Source organism: Chaetodon auriga, chromosome 2 (genome assembly GCF_051107435.1).
Source record: "Chaetodon auriga isolate fChaAug3 chromosome 2, fChaAug3.hap1, whole genome shotgun sequence".
NCBI lineage: Eukaryota > Metazoa > Chordata > Actinopteri > Chaetodontiformes > Chaetodontidae > Chaetodon > Chaetodon auriga.
In genome coordinates, this window is record NC_135075.1 from 26,732,615 (window position 1) to 26,752,850 (window position 20,236).

Genomic DNA, 20,236 nt, shown 5'->3' on the forward strand with positions numbered 1-20,236 from the left:
AGAGCGATCAGATAGTTATTCTGACTTTGTCACAATTATTGCTTGTCAGAATTTGAACAAGAAGTCAAGATTTTGCTTTTACAGACTTTTGAAGTACGTGAAGTTTCAAATTTTAACTTAGAATTTCACATAATTCTCAGTGTCTCATCTTTTTAGCTTAAGAAAAAATAAAAAATCGTAGTGTCTCATATTTTGATTTACCAAGAGTATTTTGACACTTTGTAGCTTCCGTATCTTGACGCATTTTTGGAGTACTCATAATCCGGAGCTGTCACAGATACCACTTTCCTCAAAGTGCACAAATTCTAGCCCGCGAGCCTGTAACGATGTCTTTTTGGGCCAAAGGAGGAGGTGAACACCTGAAAACACGCCGCCGCACCACACCGCTGCTGTTAGCCAGCCAATGAATCTCAGCTCTGTCCTGCTTAAAGCTGAAGATTGATTGCCGGTGGATGTCATGATGTTATTGGTTGAACCTGGTTGGTTCAAGCTTACATAAGATCACTTCATCTTTAGTTTTAGAGAAAAACATGATTGGATTTTGATATAAGAATACAAAGAAATTGATTTGTTTGTATTTTGGGGGCTTATGCTGTTAAACAGGTGGACGTTATGACTGGGTATATTTGTGTAACTTAAAAAGGGTTAAAAAGGCATTTTTCATCTTGACTGTAACATTTCTAACTGTTCCTGTTCATCAGTTTCTTTTTCCTTTCTTGGCAGAAATGGGCCTCCAGAGTTTCACAGTCCAGCCAGTCGAAGGCTTTCGTCAGCCCACAGACGAGCTCACAATCAGTCAGTTCAAATGGGAAAAAACACAAGTTTTGGTTTCAGTCTTCAGAAAAAAAACAAATGACAACCCACACTAAGATTTCTGAACATTTCAGGACATTTTGAATATTTCCTCAGACCGTTATGATCATGTGACATGGATACAGGGCTGTGATTGGCTCCTGAAAACACGGCTCCACAGCGACAAGAGCCTTTTACTGCATGACAGTTATTACAGGTTCGCTGGTGCTTAATGCTCTGTGTGTAAGTGTGTGTGTGTGTGTGTGTTGGTACATTTTAGTAAAATTTAATCATAAAGCACTGCTTGGCTCTGCTTCTTCAGTTTGTTTGCATAAAACTGTGTGTGCGTGTGTGTGTGTGTGTGTGTGAAGGGCACACTGGTCCAGTTAGCGATGAAGTGCACTTCTTTTAAAAACATTTCTTAAAAATGGATGAAAACTCCAAAGTCAGTTCTGCCGGACTGCAGCAGTCCATCGTCAAGTTAAAAAAAGTAAAAATTAAAAACGTCGAGAGGTAAAAATGCTGAGGGTCAAAGGTCAGCTGGGTTCATCCTCCTGCTTTTACCTCCAAGGTGATGACAAATCCTTTGGCACGCAGGCCGCCGCAGGCTCAGATGAACCTTTGGTACGGAGCAGCGTGCTGAAAGAGCAAAGCTGTCATGAATTAGTGATGCATCAAGCGTGCCTTTCTTTGCTTAAAAATGTCTCCTCACAACTTTTAAATGCTGTTTCTCATTCTGAAAACGCTTCAGAGGAGTCTGTGTCCGGCAGCTCTGGCCTGGTCCAGCTGGTCGTCTGAATACCACCTGATCACTGAGGGACACGTTTGGTCTGAAGTCCACTGAGCCGCCACAGCAGCCGTTTGGGGGAGAAAAGTAATCATGAGCTGGATGTTTATTTACGGAAAAAGAAAATGCACTGTGTGCTTTCCATGTTAGACCAGAAAGAGGTCCTCAAACTGAGATCCAGTCTGAGTTCACATGGGTCCCTCCACGTGGGAGCCGACTGGGAAGAGACCCACCACCCCCCGAACTTTAAAACAAGCTCAAACGGGGGTTAGAGTTGCAGACTGAAGGGTTAAAGGTCAGGGTGTGGAGGGCTTGTGGAGGATGCCCTGCAGGTCCTCTGGTAAGGCCAGGATGACAGCCTCAATGTGGGCCCTCAGCTTGGCCACGGTCCCCGGACGCACCGGGAGCTGCTCCTTCTCCGCCTGACTCTGCAGCAGAGAGCACCAGAGCGCATTCAGCAGTGTTCACATCTTATTAGACTAACAAGCTAATACATTTTATAGATTAGTGCCATTTGTTAGCAGTAGTAATGCAGTATTACGCAGCAGCGAACACAGTCTTATCAGTGGTAATATCAGCAGCAGCAACAGAAGCAGTAATGGCAACATGATTAATAGTAGCAATATTAGCAGCAGTAACTTTAGCACTAGTACTAGAAGTGCAGACAGAAGTGGTCATGGCAGTAGTGGCAATACTAGCTCTATAAGCAGTAATATTTGTAGTACTGATGCAGCATTTGTGAGTTTGTACTGACCAGTTTATCTTTCAGCTTCAGAACCAGATCAACTGTTTCCACCTCAGAGTGCTTCTGGACTCTCTGCTGCAGATCCTACAGACAGACAGACAGGCAGACAGACAGACAGACAGACAGACAGACAGACAGGCAGACAGACAGACAGACAGACAGACAGACAGACAGGCAGACAGACAGGCAGGCAGACGTCTTTTGTTTGGTCCACACATCCAGATGTTAAATATGAGACGGGCTTACAGAAGTCAGGTTTTTATGGAAGACGGTAACAGAATGTTAATTAAGTCTGAAAGGGCACTTTGGCTGTCCTTGTTTTGGATGCGGGTTGATGTGGTTTTGTTTCTTCAGGTTTGTGTTTAGTGTATATGTTGGATCTCTTGACAGAATCACTCTGACTGTACATCTTCACACTCGGCCCCTCCTTCCTTCCCTCCTTCCCTCCTCACCTCCTCACACAGCGCCTCGAGGTGCAGAGCCTCCAGTTTCTGGGTCATCTCTCTCCTCCTGTTGCGGAACCAGCCGTCAAAGTTGGGAGACTTGAGGAAATGCCTTCAGACGCAGAGAAAACCACACAGGAGTCCACATGACGCTCAGGACGATGTGCATTTCCACAACACTGATCAACTCCAATCACTTCTACTTTGTCGTTCTCCGGTTCTAATGTCAAGTAATGTCGTGTGTGTGTGTGTGTGTGTGTGTGTGTACCTGTATAGCCCTATCCAGTCTCCTTTCAGTCTGGATGTTAGCTGAGGTCCAGCTTTCTCCAGTGTCTTCATGAAGTCCTGCTGGATGAACGGTCGGAGTTGAGGAGGACTCTTCCAGGGACTGATGGACTTCTGCAGAGGCATCAGACTGGCCACGTACCGCTCCTGTAACACACACTCACTGTCACACTCACCGAGCAGATGGCTGATTTACGTAGTTTCATATTTGATCAAACAGACAGAAACTAAACATCACTACGAGACCGCCTTGACAGACAGAGATAAAATCAAAGTGAGCTGCTTGTTACCAGAGGGATGATGAAGCTCTGTGTCAGTTCTAAGAAGTAGCGCCGAAGAATTGCATTTTGGGCCGCTGAGGGTCTCTTCTGTTGAACACCCTGAAATACAAACAAATAAAAATAAAAAAAAATAAAAAAAATCACACCTCAAAAGAATAAGCAAACATCTAGCTGCTCTCACATTTGTGGGTGAACATTTCCACACATTGAATCAGCCAGTAAGAGTTTGAGTACGTTTCTCAGGGGTCGTCTGGCAGCATCGGCCTCTTCAAAACCACGTTTTGTTTGCAGTAGTGAGTTATTCTTTTATAGTAAGCAGCCAAACGCTGCATTGCTTAAAAACAGCTCAGAAATGACCGAAACTCAAAGTCTTATTCAGTTGGACTTATGCTTCATGCAGGAGGTTAAAGGGAGTCCAGTCCTGCAGCTTTTCAGACAGTTTACTGCCATGTTTCACCGTTTGATGTCACCAACCCCAGACGGATGTGTCACATGATCAGACCGTATCCTGCTTTGACTACACTCCCCACATTAACCATTTCAATGCACTTTATAGCACAGTCTCCACCCGCAAGATTTCACCACACAGCTGGTCAGAAATGTCAGGATTTCTGGGTTTTTCGGGCTTTCTTACATCAAACCTGAAGATCTTCAGTTTGTTGGTCAGACAAAACTAAATATCTGCAGACCTGTGATGTGGAACTTGTGTCTATGGTGGCTCTGTAGCTTTGCTGTAACTCCTTCACGTACAAATCAAGTCCAACTCTACGTGACTGCACTGAGAAAGCCTTTGAAGGCGTGCGGGCTGGAGGACCGACTCCAATCAGTCGGTGAAACAGGTGAAGTCATGTGCAGGACACTGAGGAGAGACTCTGTCTTACCTTCTGAAGCTGTTTGATGATTTCTTCATCTTTGTTGAGATACGGCTTATATGCAGTGTACACACCTGCAACACACACAGTTGTGCTTCCATCACTTTACATAGACTTACATTCATTTCCTGGAGACTTACTCTAACTATAACCATAACCACTACTTATACACACACACACACACACACACACACACAAATGGACAGTATGAAGCATTTACCGGGTTTAGAGTCCAGAGTTTTGAGGTTTTTCAGTTTCTTGACTTTCATCTGCTTTGCCATCTCTCCTGAGAGGAAGAGACAGACGACAAATTTTGAGCGAAAACTGCTCACACCTGTACACTGAAATGCAGCTGGAAATACTCTCTTGTCCTAAACACATTATATACTGAAGCATCAAGATGGACCTGAGGGTCACGGACCAAAGCAGTAAAAACAGACCCAGACAGGAGACACTTTCATACTGCGAACAACCCTGAGGACATTTCTGAGCTACATCACATTACAAGGCCATGACATTTGTCTTTTACTAATACAAACATCACATTTGACTGAATATCTGAAGACTTATGGAGCAGCAGCAGCAGCATCATCTACCTGCTTGCTTCATGTCTCCAATGCGGATGATGTGCGGCCAGTGCTGCAGGGTTTTAGCAAAGAAGGGATTGGTCACTCCCAGAATGACAGACGGCCTGCGGAGAAACGGAGGGCAGAGAGCACTGCTTCAAAATCATCCAGAGAGCTCGCTACAACACAAACTATGGTCTAAGTAACTGAAGCTGAGTCGACTTCGAAATGAAAGTGCCACAAAGTGATATCACTGATGTTTAAATCATAGCATTCAGTCACACAAATGTACAGCGTTTACATTTCATGCCAAAAAAGCAAACAAAACTTGTGCAGGTGGGAAGCGTCGCTGCCGTGCTGGTTCACGGTTACTCACGGGGCCTGCGTTCTGGTGGTGTACTCCTTAAACTCGCTGTCGTGGATGGTGAAGTACGGCCGGAAGTCGCTGCAGTAGCGCAGAGGAGAGATACAGCTGCAGAGAGAGACAAACACAGAGATGTCTCAGTGTCTGAATAACTTCATGAGCAGGAAGCTGCAGCTTGACCAGTCTGTGTCCAGAACACAAGCTGAATCTGATCCAACTTCAAATGTGCTGGGAAACGTGAAGCTTCTGCATCTGCAGGCGCAGTGACGCGCCCCTAACCCTCTTCAGCTCACCTGACCAATGCCAGCACGGTATCCGCCGACTCTGCTGGCGAGGGCGCCATGACGACGAGTGCCTCTCCCAACAACACCAGCTCCCACAGCATCTGGATGTGGAAGAAGACTGGGTAGAAACACCTGGAGAGACAAAGGGAGTGTGAAGTTTAGGCAGCACATAGGAGCGTTTACCTTCCTACCAAACTGCAGTAATATAATAAATGTGAAAAGGAGATTTCTGGTGGACTGCAGTGTTGTTATTCTCAGTGACTTTAAAGCACAAATGACACTGACAGAACAAATAAATGCTTTCTCTGTGCTTTGCTGAATATTCATTTTGGTCTGTGGCTGTCACAAAGGCTGCCTCAGACCCGTTTCCTTCTTCGTGTTTACTTGAAGACTTGCTCTGACGACACATTTTGAACAGAGCAGGTGGTGTTTGTTGTGTCTCTGTACTCCTGACAAGGTCGAGCAGCTCTGTTACTTTGATTTATTCCGCTGTGGTTTTTCCAGCATCTCGCTTTATGTAATTCTTTCCGGTTCGTCTCTTCTCTTCAGAGGCTTCAAGAGCAAATTAAACAAATGGACCTGAATGAGAGCAGGAGGTGGTTTAATGCCCTTTTTTTGACCAGAATGCAGAATATGTAAATGAACACAAGGGTGACCTTTGAATAACAACCATGACTATTCATGCTGGTCACACTGACCCTGTGGCTGAGCGACGCGTCAGTGACTGAACTCAATACTGCAATGAAGAATTTCCATAAAATATTTGTCTTGATTTTGTCCCCTGAAAACCATTGTGGCAGGTGATCTTTTGGGGAGAGGGTGGCTTTATTCAACAGGTGTCAGCAGAGGAAACCTGCTGCAGTACCACCACTGAGCAGCAGGAGGCGACAGAGTGCGACACGAGCGTGTGAACAACACCGAGGCCTGCAGGTCTCACCTGAAGAGGTCGACCTCATGGATGGTCGGGAGCACGATGGACACCTGACTGTCAGTCTGAAACACACACACACACACACACACACACACACACACACACACACTTAGCTGAAATAATCATGTGGTCAGTGTATGTTCACACACATAACTCAAGAATTAACACAAAACACTGCATGTTGTGTGTGTGTGTGTGTGTGTGTGTGTGTGTGTGTGTGTGTGTGTGTGTGTGTGTGTGTGTGTGTTTTTGATCACCTGTGCAGACTGGACCAGCTGTGAGGTTCCTGGTTTGTCGTAACAGGTTGGGATACGAACCTGCAGCAGAAAACAGATTTCTGTCTTGAGTGCAGTGGTCCTACATGCAGAACTAAAGCTTCAGAACTGCAATGTGTCTTTAAAAGAAACCCAACAGACTTCTCTCATGACGGTCAAACACAGGTGTAACTAATCACATTCTTATTGGCTGAGTGCATGAGCCATTGTTAACGTTATCAGTTGCACCTGCGCTTTACCTGCCGTGGCACGTCAGAATGACATTTACTGGTCTCCACACATTGAGTTTGCGTGCACGTGCGTGTGTCCCTGTACCTTGATGACCACGCCCATAATGGGTAGTGTGAGAATTCGTCCAGGATGGGGCGTCGGCCAGCGGTCTATGTCGTTACAAGCTGCCGATCAAACACAGAAACGACAGCATCTGAATCAGAATTCAAACGTTCACCATGAGGCCAAACACAGCGGGACTGAGAGGACGACGGGCCCTGACCTCATGTATACGGACATGTCTTGACCTTCACATCTCCGTACACATGAGAACTAAAAATGATTCCAAACACCCAAACGAGCATGTCGACAGGTTCAGGTTTTGTTAGGTGAGACATGTACAGTCCATCCATTCTCTAAACTGTGGTTCCAAAGCACTTCACAAAAAGAAGAGACGGATTTGTCCAGGTTTGGATTTCTGTCTCCACCTCCATGAAACAAAGGTGAGCTGAACTGTTTGTGCTGCTCACGGCGTTAAAAAATATGTCATCTGAAAAACAAACAGCAGAGCATCCTTCCAGAAACTTGTAACTCCAGATGATCCACAAAACACACGGTGGACCAGAGACTGTCCACAGTGGGATGTGAGGACATTCTGCTGCTGTTACGCTGATTTCAACGCCGTGATCGGTTCAAAGGTTGCAAACAAACTCCTGCACGATGTCTAACCTGCAATAATACATTTATTTGTGATGCTTCCAATCAAATAAAAGTATTATTGAAGTCAGGCAGAGCGCTGGAGTTTGTCTGCAGCGTCTGATCCACTCGTCCTCTCCCACGCTCTCATGACACAGAAGTGCGAGGCGTTCTTCTGTTCTCAGTCAAGGCCGTGAGCACCATAAAATACATCCTTTCACCTCCGTTGTACCGCGGTGGAGGCAGAAATCATACAGACAGACTCTCAAAACCTGGAGAGACAAGAGTAAACTATCTGAACGGGCAGAGGACAGCGGGAAGAAAGAAAATATGTTTGATCTGCCTCCTGTGACAATCCTGCAAAGACCTGAAGAGCCAGAAGTCTGTCCACACTCGCTGTCTTTCTTTAGGAGTATTTACAAATACAAAACATGCATTTTTAATATTTTGGCAGCTACATACAGACAGGCAGAGACAGACAGACAGGCAGAGACAGACAGACAGGTAGAGACAGACAGGTGGAGACAGGTAATCAGACTGACCAGCCTCCAGACAGGGCTCCTGTTTCTCAAAATATTCTGGCGCCATGATCTTCAACAGAGAGTGGAAGAAGGTGACGTAGGGCAGCTTGCTGATCAGGACCAGAGACTGGCAGAGAGACAAAGAGACAGTTTATATTCACAGGTTTTAATACGACGTCAGTGTTTCCTGTTATTCTGTATGAACGCCCTTTAGAAACACCCCAAATCTGATATTTCTAGGGGCTGCAACTGATTACTACGTTTCATTACCGATTAATGTAATTGATAATAATTGAAATGTCTCGTTTTGTGCAGCCAACAGTCCAAAAAACTCTGCAATGATTTCAGCAGCAAACTGCAGTCTGACACTGACCTTCTGGAAGTATCCTCTCTTCAGGGATTTGTCTCGCACCTGACGGAAATAGACGTAACCGTAGTAATGACCCTGTTCCCTCTGCAAGAGACACACGAACACACACACACAATCAGAACAGAGCTTTACATCATTAAACCAGACGATTAAGATGTATACATTCCTGCATGTTTGTAAATGTGGGTCTGTGGTGCTGTTTGTACGTCCATGAGTGTCCTCATAAGGACAGCAGTACAAATATATATGTGTGTGTGTGTGTGTGTGTGTGTGTGTGCGTCCCAACCTTCAGACAAGGCGGTGCATCCCGGTCAGTGGTTTCAAGGAAGCAGCCCAGAGACGACTTCCTGTTGGATCCCTGACGGAAGCGGAAACAGAACTGGGTGTCGCCAAGGCAACCTGGGAACAGAGCAGTGATGGTGTTGTTACCATGGGAACACACCATCTGCTTTAGGAACTTTTCGTCTGTCGCTTCATTCCCTGTATTTCCTCTGCATGTCTCATAATGTTTTTATATTTCATTATTCATCGAATCTTCATATGTTTGATTCTCTTCTCTGCTTATTTTGTATAAAACCGCAGTAACAGTTGATACTGTGTTTTGATTTGGATGTCTTTTCTGTGATTTCAGTGTACACCACTTCAGTGTCTTCCTGATTATGGGACAAACAGGAAGAGGAAGCAGGAAAAAAGTAAATAGGAAGTGCACAATGAGTCACTGGCCGGTCTTTAACTTCCACATGACCTCCACACATCCTCCAGCCGACATGCCAGAAGAGCGTGAGTGTGACAGAGATAACGACACACACACACACACACACACACACACACACACACACACACACACACACACACACACACACACACATTTGTACTTCTATGCTTGTGGGGACACTCACTGGCATAATACATTCCCCAGCCCCTTACCGAACCTTACTAACCCTGAACCTAATTTTAACCTCACCCTTAAAACCAAGGCAGAACCCTCAAACAGCCGTTTGGTGGTCTGTCCAAAAGTGCTAGATGGGTCAAAACGTCCTCACTTTCCAAAAATGTCCTCACTCTCCAATAATGTCCTCACTTTCCACAAATGTCCTCACTCCTGACGTCTCAAACTCAAACTGGATCTCCAAAAGATAGATGTACAAGTACACACACGCACACTGCAGCTCACGCTCTTTACAGCATTCCACTTCATAGGACAGAGACACACACACACTCACACACACGCTTCCCACAGCTCAGCCAAGCCTCCATGACATCATGCAGTCGGGTTGTGTTAAAGACCACCCAGCGTGAAACAGGCCATCAGCAGCCGAACCACAGCTCTGAGTCTGAGCGTGATCAACTTCACAGGCTCCAAACTGATCGACCTGAAATCAAAGTGTGTGAGACGCTATCCCAACATGTGACCGGCACTGTCTCTGACGCTTATATTCTTCGATTATACAAATGTTCGGGTTAGCCAATAGTTTTCATTTTCTGTGGATGACGCGTTGAAATAACTTGTTTTGTTGGAGTAACAGTTGAAAGACCCACAGATATTTGGTTTGAGACAAACAGCAGCAGAACATGTCCAGAACTGAGCAGCTGGAACTGAACTAATCCAAACTCAACTAATGGACAGTAATCCTTAAAAATAACAGTGATATCAATATTGTACAAAATACTCAGGATTAGTTTTTAGCTTCCTAGTCCTACTGCTCACACATGTAAATATAAAGATCTTAATTCGACTCATTAAACGCTGTGTTGTTTGAGGCTCAGCTGGGTGAAAGACGTTTCATGTCTGCTGGTTTGGACCCGATCAAAACTGTTAAACCCGTGAGAACATTTAGTTTTTAATTATGTCACTATTTTGGATCCATTCCTACCTCTAACACCAACAGTTCCTCCATCTGATGTAGACATAAACACCCTAAGACCAAAGCGCAGAATCAGCACTTTGAACTCACTCTAATCCTGTGTGCTGGAGGACAAAGACAACACAAATCAGGTGCGACGGCTCCTTCCTGAAAACACTGACTTCTCTTGATCCTGAATAAGAATCAAAGTAAATTAAAGACAAATGATGCCAGCTCTGATTAAGATGTGAGACTGAATTAAGGAGAGAGAGAGAGAGAGAGAGAGAGAGAGAGAGAGAGAGAGAGAGAGAGAGAGAGATTACAGCGTAATACCTCTCTCTCTCTGACACACACCTACAGTGTACAGTAGCACTGTAAGCATTTGGCCTAATCTTGTCGTCATCCTGAGGGCAGCAGGTACGTCAGCTCTGCCGCCTGCTGACTCACAGTCAACAAAAATACACAGCTGCAGACACACACACACACACACACACACACACACACACACACACACACACACTCTTCTGAGTCCACAGAGGTGTTTGTGCACCTGTAGGCTGATCCTTACTCACCATTTTATCTTCAGTCTCTAGTGTTAGCTTCATTTTTTTCCCTTGAAAGCTGACGTTATTTTCAAAATGCTCCCTCACTGTATCTGCAGGGCTAAAGATCACAATTCAAACAAAAATGAAAGGCAACTGGTGAAACCAGAGCTTCCAGGTCGTGTTCTGGACTGAGACGCTCATACAGACTGCGAATGACTGAAAATCAGCCCGGCAGCAGAACCCTGGTCAACACTGCGTCATGTGGTTTGGCCACAGTACGCCTTTCAGACCAGGTAGGAACACTTTCAGGTGTGATAAGATGACACAGCGTTCAAATTAGATTAATACAACAGGCCTACAAGAAGTCCTACCTCCAAAAAAGTTATGATGTTCAGACCTTTATTAAACTGTTTTACTGAGGTGTTGATTCAACTCCCTCGTCATTTCGGAGGCTGTGATTGGCTAACTGTGTGGATGTGAGAAGGTAAGCAGGGTTTGAACTCTGTTTCTGCACACAACCAACTGCAACACTATGAATGTCTTCCAGGAGAGAGTGAAAATGTGCACCTTCATCCCCATATTTAAACAGTTATCACACCTCCGCCGTCTCCATCACCGCCAGCTTTTCACTCCACCCTCACGAGAGACTGTTTGCTTGCCAACATGGTCAGTCAACGCAAACTAGTTCTGCCTGTAGCTAACCCGACCTTTACTCTAACACGTCAGCGTTAAATGAAACCAAAGTCTCCAAAGTGTTCTGAGACACCAGACAAACGTTTAAAAGGCTGAAACAGGAACCCACCTGAGTTGGAGTCAGGAAAGGAAAGGTAGCAGATGCTCGTTTTCTGAAAGGAAAAAGATTTTGTTTGACTTTTTTGTTCTAATCAATGATTATCATTGCGATGAACAAACATCAAAGATATTTCAAATAATCTATCAAACTCTGCTGCTCTTCTAGGATCATTTAGAATTTAGTGTGCATCATTTGTCAACACGCAGTAACTTTAGTGACAAAAAGGATGTTGCACGAACTGCTCTTTGACTCACCTCTTTCTCCGACAGCTTGGAATGATGAGGATAAATAACCTGAAAGACACGCGAACGGTCGGTGTTACCACAAGTGAAAACTGTGTTCAGCGTCCGACAAACACAACAGCACCACTGTCTCATCACATTTATTGATCTGTCTGAGGTCACTGGGTCCTTTCTGTAACTGCTATCTGCCATTTCGCTGCACTTAATTCTGTTAGTTAGCAGTCAACATATTAAAATATATTAAAATCTGTGATGAGGCATTTTATTATAACTGGTTCTTAAACCAGCCTGAACTGATTTGTCTATCTATTTTTCATTATAATAAGTTTAAAAGGGATGCAATTTGTAAACAAATGTGAGTTTAAGTGGTTAATGCATGACATATTTTAACATTAATGAAATCTATATAATATCTGCTGTCAAAGTTCACATTTCTGCTCAATTATTTTGCAGAATCATGAACTTATTCTTTAAGCAGATTTTGGCAGTGGTAATTATAACGAATGCTGGAGCTGCAAGTCGACTGAGCCATTATTCAATCAACAGAAGAACCAGCTACAACTTTGATAAGGGTGTAAAATGACACAAAAGGGGTGTAAATGTCCTCACAGGCTCTCAGAGCTTGTTTTGCTGACGTTCTTTGAACTGATGCATGTCTAAAAGCATAACATCCAGTCAGTAAATTAAAACTAAAAGCAGCTTTGCTCAGCAAGAGGAAGTGAAACAGATCTGCAGGACTCTGAACCCAGATTACTTTAAAGAACCTCATCAAGATGCTCATTTAAAATGTGTTCGCTTATTGTTTCTGTACCCCAAACTCCTGTGAGGACAACAGGTGTTTTTTTCTGTTTGCCTTGGTGACCAACAGACAAACATACAGGCTCCGTGATCCCGACATCAAGGCGTAACACAATTTGTGCGTCTCTTTCTGAAGAAGTTTCCCAAAAAAATGCCCCCATTTGAAACAGAAACTATCTAAATGCTGTTGGGGGAGACTAACTCCTGGAAAAAACACATAGCGTTCACCTTAGCTATGATAAACAATATCACGTAACGAACTCGTCATACTGCAGTGAAATATATATTCTGCTGCTTTTAGTGGCATTTCTGTGTTGACATGTCAGTTCTGATCAAAGAATAACTAAACAAAGAACCAAACTAACAGCTTCATGAAGATGTGTGTGTGTATGTGTGTACTCCAGTCCAGGAAATAGTCTGGGCCTCCCATATCTGCTAACTTAGGCATTTTCATAGGAGTTTGTCATGACCCAGCTGTCCCCGGATGTTTCTTCTGCCTCACCTCCACCGCTTGTCCCAGCTCCAGGTCGAAGCCGACCACACAGATGCAGTGCAGCCAGGCGGAGAAGCGGTCCCAGGGCAGCAGGAGAGCCTCCTCCGTGTCATCGTCGCCTCCGGGCCCGGGGGGCAGAGTTATCTCTTCGGCCGGGGAGATGCTGCTAGCGTCCTGGTCGTCCAGATCCTCCGGCTCTTCGACCTGTTCCCCCAGCTCCTCCGGGCCTTGCAGAGCCATGGCGACGGCCCCACACGGACACTGATACGCTCCGAAGAATGTTAACTTACCGCTTTTCTAAATAAGTTCACTGGGATTTCTTGTTAGTGATCCCCAGGTCACAACAGGAGGGAGGCAGCGGCACAGAAAGTAGCCACTTAGCTAGCACAGCACAGAAACAGGAGCTTACGTACGACGTCGTGATGAAACGTGCAACGTCATCACGTAAGGTCGTCCTTGGCCCTGAGTTGTATTCAGGTGAAGATCAGTCTCCGTAAACCGGACCGTCAAAGAGCATTTTCGTCAAGAAATGAAGAAAGGAAAAGTTAGGATTGATGAAACTAAAAATACTCATGGTGAGTTAAAATAATGAGATACAAAACCACATGTTTTCCTTTTACAGTCAAAATTCTGAGATACCGAGTCAAAGTTTTGACTTTCTATGTCACGATATTGAAACAAGTCAAACAATTATGAGATAAGTTACATTCAGGTTACATTTACGTAGTTGTAATTTTGATATGTCACGTCAAATTTTGTTATTTTTTGTTCGAAAAGTTTCAATTCGTCAATAAATGTCTAATTTTGGCTTCAAAGAAATCACATAAAGATGGACTTTGCTCAGCTCTAACTCCATCCACTGAGGAAGACCATGATATGTAGCTAAATGCACTTACAAAAGCCATTAAGCGGACATTTTGTCCAACTACATTAGGTCCAACAAAAAGGGAATTACAGTAATCTGGCCTGCCACAAAGATCTCAGTTTGTCATTGTTCAGCTGCAGAAAGTTGTCTGTCATCTAGTGTCAGCTGACAAGGTTATCTATAGGGCTGAGGTTATCATCTGAAAGTGAAACATACAATTGTGTATCTTCAGCTCATGAATGGCAAAATAAGTGATAGTGTAATTTTTAAATATGTATTTTTTTGTCAAGTGTTTCCATCGTCATATTTAAAGATATTCAGTACTGGCACCTACTCTGTTGGATCTGCAGTGTTCCCCTTCACACTGAGTGTAAATCACATCACTGAATAAATTACTTGTTCAATTACGGCCCGACTCTCAGGAAGAAGGCAGTAAATCAGCTTTATCTAAATCCTTTAATAGCTCCATCACTGAGCAAGCAGATGGATGAAAAAGAGTGGGGGTGCACACAGAGGGAAGAGGCGCACCCCCTGTTGACCCAAGTTGTGACACAAATCCACCTTATTATAGGTAAGTAGATAGAAGAAGAAAAAACCATTGCTTCTGTGGTCTGAGGATGCAAATTAATCAGATTTATTGAAAGAAATGTAACTAATATTTGCTGAATAACGAATACTGTAAACTGATAGTAAATACAACTGTGTAATTCTGTGTATTATCTATATGTTTGTATTGAAAGTTCAATAATAAATATGTTTATCATGTTTAGATCATATGACATGATCTTCAATAGTTAGAGTTTGCCAGCTGTCACTGAACTGTAAATGATCAAATTTCCCTTTTTTGTAAGCAGTTTAAGGACTTATTAGTATATTGAATTAAAACAATGCGGCTTCATATGAAGCTGAAGTAGAAAATGAAATAGAAAGAGTGTGATGAACAAACAGAGCAACAAACAACAAACCACAGCATTGATAAAACTGAAACTGTGTCCTGATAAAAGCGAGTCTTAAATGGAGCTTCCATTGCTTGTTACCAACACACAGCCTCTGTGTAACCGACGCTGTGATGTCAAACTGGGCTAAGAAGCTAAACACAGTAAGATGCTGTTAAATCTCAAATAATAGTCAGACTGTTAGCACAGTGACAGCTGGTCCCCTGCTCGCTCTGCAGGAGGGGTGGACAAGGCTGCAGGGACAAGGACCGGGACCTATACCTTGACCATGACCAAGACCTGGACTAGTCCAGGACTAGGTTTCAGTAAAAGTGCAAGACTTGTGATCTTGACACAGAGAAAAAAAAAAAACAACAACCTTCTGAGGCTGTAAAGAACTGATGTAGCTTATTTTTACCTCTGGTAGATCTGGACAGTCTGTGTAAGTCACTCATTGCCTTGTTCTTCATGCTGGTATATTTCAAACGGACTGATAATCAGTCTGGTCCTGCATCAACCCTCAACCCTCTCGGACCTTCCAAGACCTCCAGCAGGACTGCACACTCATATGTACAACCTCAGATGTTGTGTTAAAGGAACTGAGTCTATCACTCTAACATCAGCAACACAGGATCTTCAATAACATACAACAGAAGGGATACAGGGATCCTTTAAAGGAGGGTTTAAAGGAATAGTTCAACATTTTGATAAATGGACTTATTCTTTTTCCTGACAATGATATCACTCTAATGTGTGCAGGGTAAATAAGAAGCTATAAACAGCATCCAGGAAGACTGAAAACAGGGGGGAACAGCTGGTCTGGCTCTGTGCAAACGGCACCTCTACAACAGTAACTTCCTGAAGTCTTGCCGTCACTGTAAGGTTACCAGGAAACCAGTGGAGACTCCAAGTTACTGTTCCCAGCAAAGAAACAGTTCACCACAACCCTTTGTAAAACCACAATGTAATGTTTTCACACTTTGCTTTTTGCATGACTTAAACAAACCAGAACATGTTAATTAGTGAGCTTTCGAGGTGTTGTCAGGTGTATTTTAGGATCATTGGCAAAGCTCAGCCAGCTCCCCCTGTCTCAAGTCTTTGTGCTATGCTAAGCTAACTGTCTGTTGGCTGAAGCGTCATACTTGCTGCATCGTCATATCAGTCTCTTCGAAATCACGTCAAAATGCCCAAAGACTAAAATGTTTGTATGTCTTCTAAAGACTTGGACAAGGGATTTCTCTTGACAAACAAGTTCAACAATGCAAACAACAGTTTTCACAATGGGGATGCTATAGCAATGGTTTGAATCTTACAGCTCCACTCTGGGAAAAACCTTTAATGTGAGGGTGAATTGCTTCAAATGCAGCCATCAGGTACTGAATTCTGAACAAAACGGCATAGTGGTGTATTATCCTCCCCTGCATGACTCGTCTATACCGTCTCATCCAGCATTGATTTGGTCTCAGTTGTCGATTCACCAGAACACAGCAGGGACGTTTCTGGAGCCATAAGCAGAATTTGATCTCCTTCCACATCTCCCCGCTCCACCCTGCTGTCCCAGTACATAAATCAAGTCACCTGGATAAAATCAGGATGGAACTTTGAAATATTGTCCTTAAGTGTTCTTATTAATATACTGTAAAAGATATTGGAATGGTAAAGTAGTGGTATTACAAATAGTCTGCTGAAAAGTACTGTAACACATAAACAGATACTTAAAATAGAGATGTTTACTTTGAAAATCACAATAATATTTAGAGCATTGCTTTGACATTAGATATGATCACACAAATGTTATGTAGCTCAGGTAAGACTATATGTATGCCCTACAGAGGAAAAGACAAACTAGATGTCATGTTATGATCGACAAAAAATATATATCTTATAATAAGACACAATTTTGGCTCGAAATTATGATTTAGTGCATCAAAATTATGACATAATGTTTTAATCATTTCCACCTTTCCATCTGTTTCTTTTTCCTTTCCTATCAGAAATAGGTTCCGTAATAAACCTTTAATTAACTTCATGCATTTTAATCCAAAATGAAGACTGCGTTTTTTTTAATGATCTGATTTAATGAGCTCAGCGGTGAGTGGAGTTGATGTGACTCGGGCCGTGAACGCACCCCGCCTGTCTGCTCTCTAGTTACAGTATGGCGGCTGGGACTTGCGGAGGAGGACAACTTCTTCTAGATTCCTTCCAGAAAACTGTAGGAAGGCGACGGCTATAACTCATAACCGTCACGGCAAACACGACCTGAACTGAGATACACGACGGCAGCGCAACTTGTGGCTTTTACTGAGGATTTTCCTGGAAGATAATCGGGCTGGTGTGATGCGTGAGGACCCGCAGTCAAGAAACTCCCCTGATTTTTCCGCGTCTGTTTCTGCCCTGACTGTCAGTTAGCCGGCTAGCTGCTTGGTAGCTCACTTAACCGCTAGCTCACCACCTTCATGCTAACGTTCGCTTGCAGGGTTCCGTAGTAGCCAAAAGACGGGCTAGCTTGTTGCTTTTTTTCGCTCCAGGAGACAGGGATGGCATTTCGTCTCCATTTGGTAAGGGAACTGGTTGAGAAGGGTGGGGAGAAAACATTTGAGGATCTTGATGATAAGTTTGTCAGCACTCAGTAGCCTAGCCTAGCCTAGCCTAGCTTGCTGGTGCAACGCCAGAAAACGTTGGCCAAGAGTTTAGCGCTTTGCCTGTTCACTAGCGAGCTAGCCAATTAGCATTTTAGTTGCACAAGAAGACCTGCTAATCCCCCGTTCATCCCGGCTGAGTGTTTTGAAGCCTCTGCACCAACTAATTCAGACGAAGAGGGGGGCTGAGCTGCATTAGTTGGCGAACCTTAATTGACTATAACTCAGGGTGTTTCTGGCGTTCAGTCTTGCTAGGTGTCGTTTGCATTTTATAGGTGTTCTCTGGAGGGAGTGGTAAGGTTAGGTAGCTAACGTTAGCTAAGGTTCCCTGTATCAGGGCAACAATGTCACAGAGATTATGACAGGCTGTAAATGACAAATAAATTACAGATGACACATTAGTAAACGCCAAACTTGTGTAAACCGAGTGGCGTGCTGCACATTGGGGTGTGTGCTCGTTGTTAGCTTTCTGCAGGACAAGACTTAACCAAATTATTGCGCGCGTTCTCGTTGTGTTAACATCTCCCGATAGACTTTAGATAGTTTCCTGGAGTAACTCATTCGGTCAGTTGTCACAATTATAGACGTGAGCTGTTGCTATCTTGGGGGACCAAAGATCAAGTCCGTGGTGGCCGACTGGCTTCCCTCGCCTGCTTCAGAGCTGGAATAGTTTGATGGACGTGGGAGGCTGTTTGCCAAACTGTCAGAGCTATACTCAGTCATGTATGTCTTGACACATGGCACCTTGGTCTGTACATAGTGCCTGCTGTCAGATGTAAGTGTCGTTATGTAGCTTTGGTGGACAGTCAGTGAAGGGAATGTCTTGTCTTTTTTATACCTGTTGGTTTGTTTTTTATTTTAATTTTTTTGAAACACAGGGACTCTTGTTGAATCGAAGTGGGAAAGCGGTGCAGCCTTGGCTGTGTACAGTGGACAATGTTTATTAGTTAGTGCCTAGAAGCTTACAGGACTAACAGCTCTGCCTACATATAGGCCACAGATATTGTAGATTATTCATTGGGGATTGCAACACAAGTCTGCCACTCTGGATCAAGAAAACCTGTCCCTCGTGTCTGGTTGGAGTAATACTCTCAAGCCAAAATCAATGCCTTCAGCGCTGGCCGTGTTCGCCTGCCGACCCAACTCGCACCCATTCCAGGAGCGGCATGTATACCTGGATGAGCCAGTCAAGATCGGCAGGTCGGTGGCTCGCTGTCGCCCGGCCCAGAACAATGCCACCTTTGACTGCAAGGTGCTCTCCAGGAATCATGCCCTGGTCTGGTTTGACCACAAAACTGGCAAGGTAAGAGAAGATGATAACGACAAGCTGTATTTTCTCCTCAGGATTGACGTGGATTTGGTGTACGAATACATTTTGTCTTTTGATGAAAAGTCTAGTTGGATATTTGAGAAGTAGTATCCAAAATTCTCCAGCAGCCTCTACAATCGCCTAATGGACCATATCTTTGTAAATTGCCACCTCAACATGATTCTCAGTCTTATTGAAATTGCCAGTAGTGCTGCCCCAAACACACGTTTACTCTTTTGCATGATTACGCCCTGGAGCAAGACTTTCTCCTGAGTGTGAACTCTGCTCAGACCTGAACAGATTCAGTTTGTTTAAGGGTGTGTTCACATAAAGCATGTTTGGATGGAAACATCACACTTGGGAGTGTTGCCTCCTGTAGACATATCCTACACTGTACTTGGAGAGTAATACATAATCCCAATTGAGCACAGGAAATGTTCCCAAAACTCAAGGGATTATGTGTAGAAAGACACAGATGTTGTTCCTCATGATAGCAAAGATGAAGTAAAGCAGAATAAAGTCAAGTCTGGATCAACCATGGATTTATATTCAACCCTCTGTAGAATTATGTTTCCTGCTTGAAGACCGTCTACTGAAAACCTGTCCTTTTGACGAGATACCGGTGAGACTTCTGTGTTGACTCTCTGTAATTGTGCGCTGTGAACCAAATGAACAAAATATAACAAATATTTGGTCCATCTTATCCATGTCAAGGTAAACTAGAACTTTCCATACATAAAGCCTTTTGAATAAACTTTAGGTTATTATCCTGGTTATTGTTTTCGATTTCCACTCTAACAGCTGTGAAAGTTGTGTATGGGTGTATGCCGTAAAAAATATGAGCTATCGTAAAACCCGTGTTGTCTGTTAAGGACAGATTTTAAACAAAGATCCAGTAAAAAATGTAATGAATCTTAAGGGATGTTGGTGGAAATTTAGCTCACATTTGTTTCAAAGACATAAGTCATGTCATCTTTATTTGCACCATTTCATTTCACATATAAAAACAATCTTGAGGTCAGTCTGGTTATCCTCAATATTGTGTGTTAAATCATGAATCTGAAACAGCAAAGTCAAAACATGAAATAGAAAAATGCAGCAAACCACAGTCTACAATGTGGAGCCAATTTATGTTTAACAGTTTGTATTAATAAATGACACATGATTCATTGATTCTGAAAATAGTTATTTGTATTTTTTCTGTAAATCCCCTAATCTTATCAGCACCATTGTCTTCTACAGTTTATCTCTGTATAAAATAATTTCTATCATTTGTACAAGTATGGATGTTGAAAAATCGTAATTTTCTTCATATTTTTGAGGTATATGAACAGTACAAAAGCAAACATTT

The 20,236-nt window shown here is 43.5% G+C and overlaps 2 protein-coding genes across 9 annotated transcripts in view; one reads left to right on the forward strand and one right to left on the reverse strand.

Annotated features, from left to right (window-relative positions):
* Positions 1-718: 718 nt before the first annotated feature.
* Positions 719-13,536, reverse strand: dennd6a (DENN/MADD domain containing 6A). Its single transcript, XM_076744313.1, has 19 exons — positions 13,147-13,536; positions 11,859-11,897; positions 11,614-11,656; positions 8,709-8,821; positions 8,426-8,506; positions 8,074-8,179; positions 6,941-7,020; positions 6,608-6,667; positions 6,357-6,412; positions 5,429-5,551; positions 5,148-5,243; positions 4,802-4,896; positions 4,426-4,491; positions 4,215-4,279; positions 3,343-3,432; positions 3,036-3,199; positions 2,777-2,879; positions 2,334-2,408; positions 719-2,007 (listed from the first exon to the last, which is right to left on the reverse strand). Exons 1-19 carry the CDS (start codon positions 13,375-13,377, stop codon positions 1,876-1,878), a joined length of 1,818 nt encoding a protein of 605 aa, XP_076600428.1. The 5' UTR covers positions 13,378-13,536; the 3' UTR covers positions 719-1,875.
* Positions 13,537-17,068: 3,532 nt separating this feature from the next.
* Positions 17,069-20,236, forward strand: part of slmapa (sarcolemma associated protein a) — a 54,556-nt gene continuing 51,388 nt past the window's right edge. For 7 of the 8 annotated variants that reach the window (XM_076744447.1, XM_076744437.1, XM_076744456.1 and 4 more), the window contains exon 1: positions 17,085-18,879. In XM_076744447.1, the coding sequence (XP_076600562.1) occupies positions 18,682-18,879 (198 nt within the window). In that variant the 5' untranslated portion in view covers positions 17,085-18,681. Of the gene's footprint in view, positions 18,880-20,236 lie in introns of all 8 variants that reach the window. The other variant, XM_076744473.1, reaches the window with a different exon arrangement.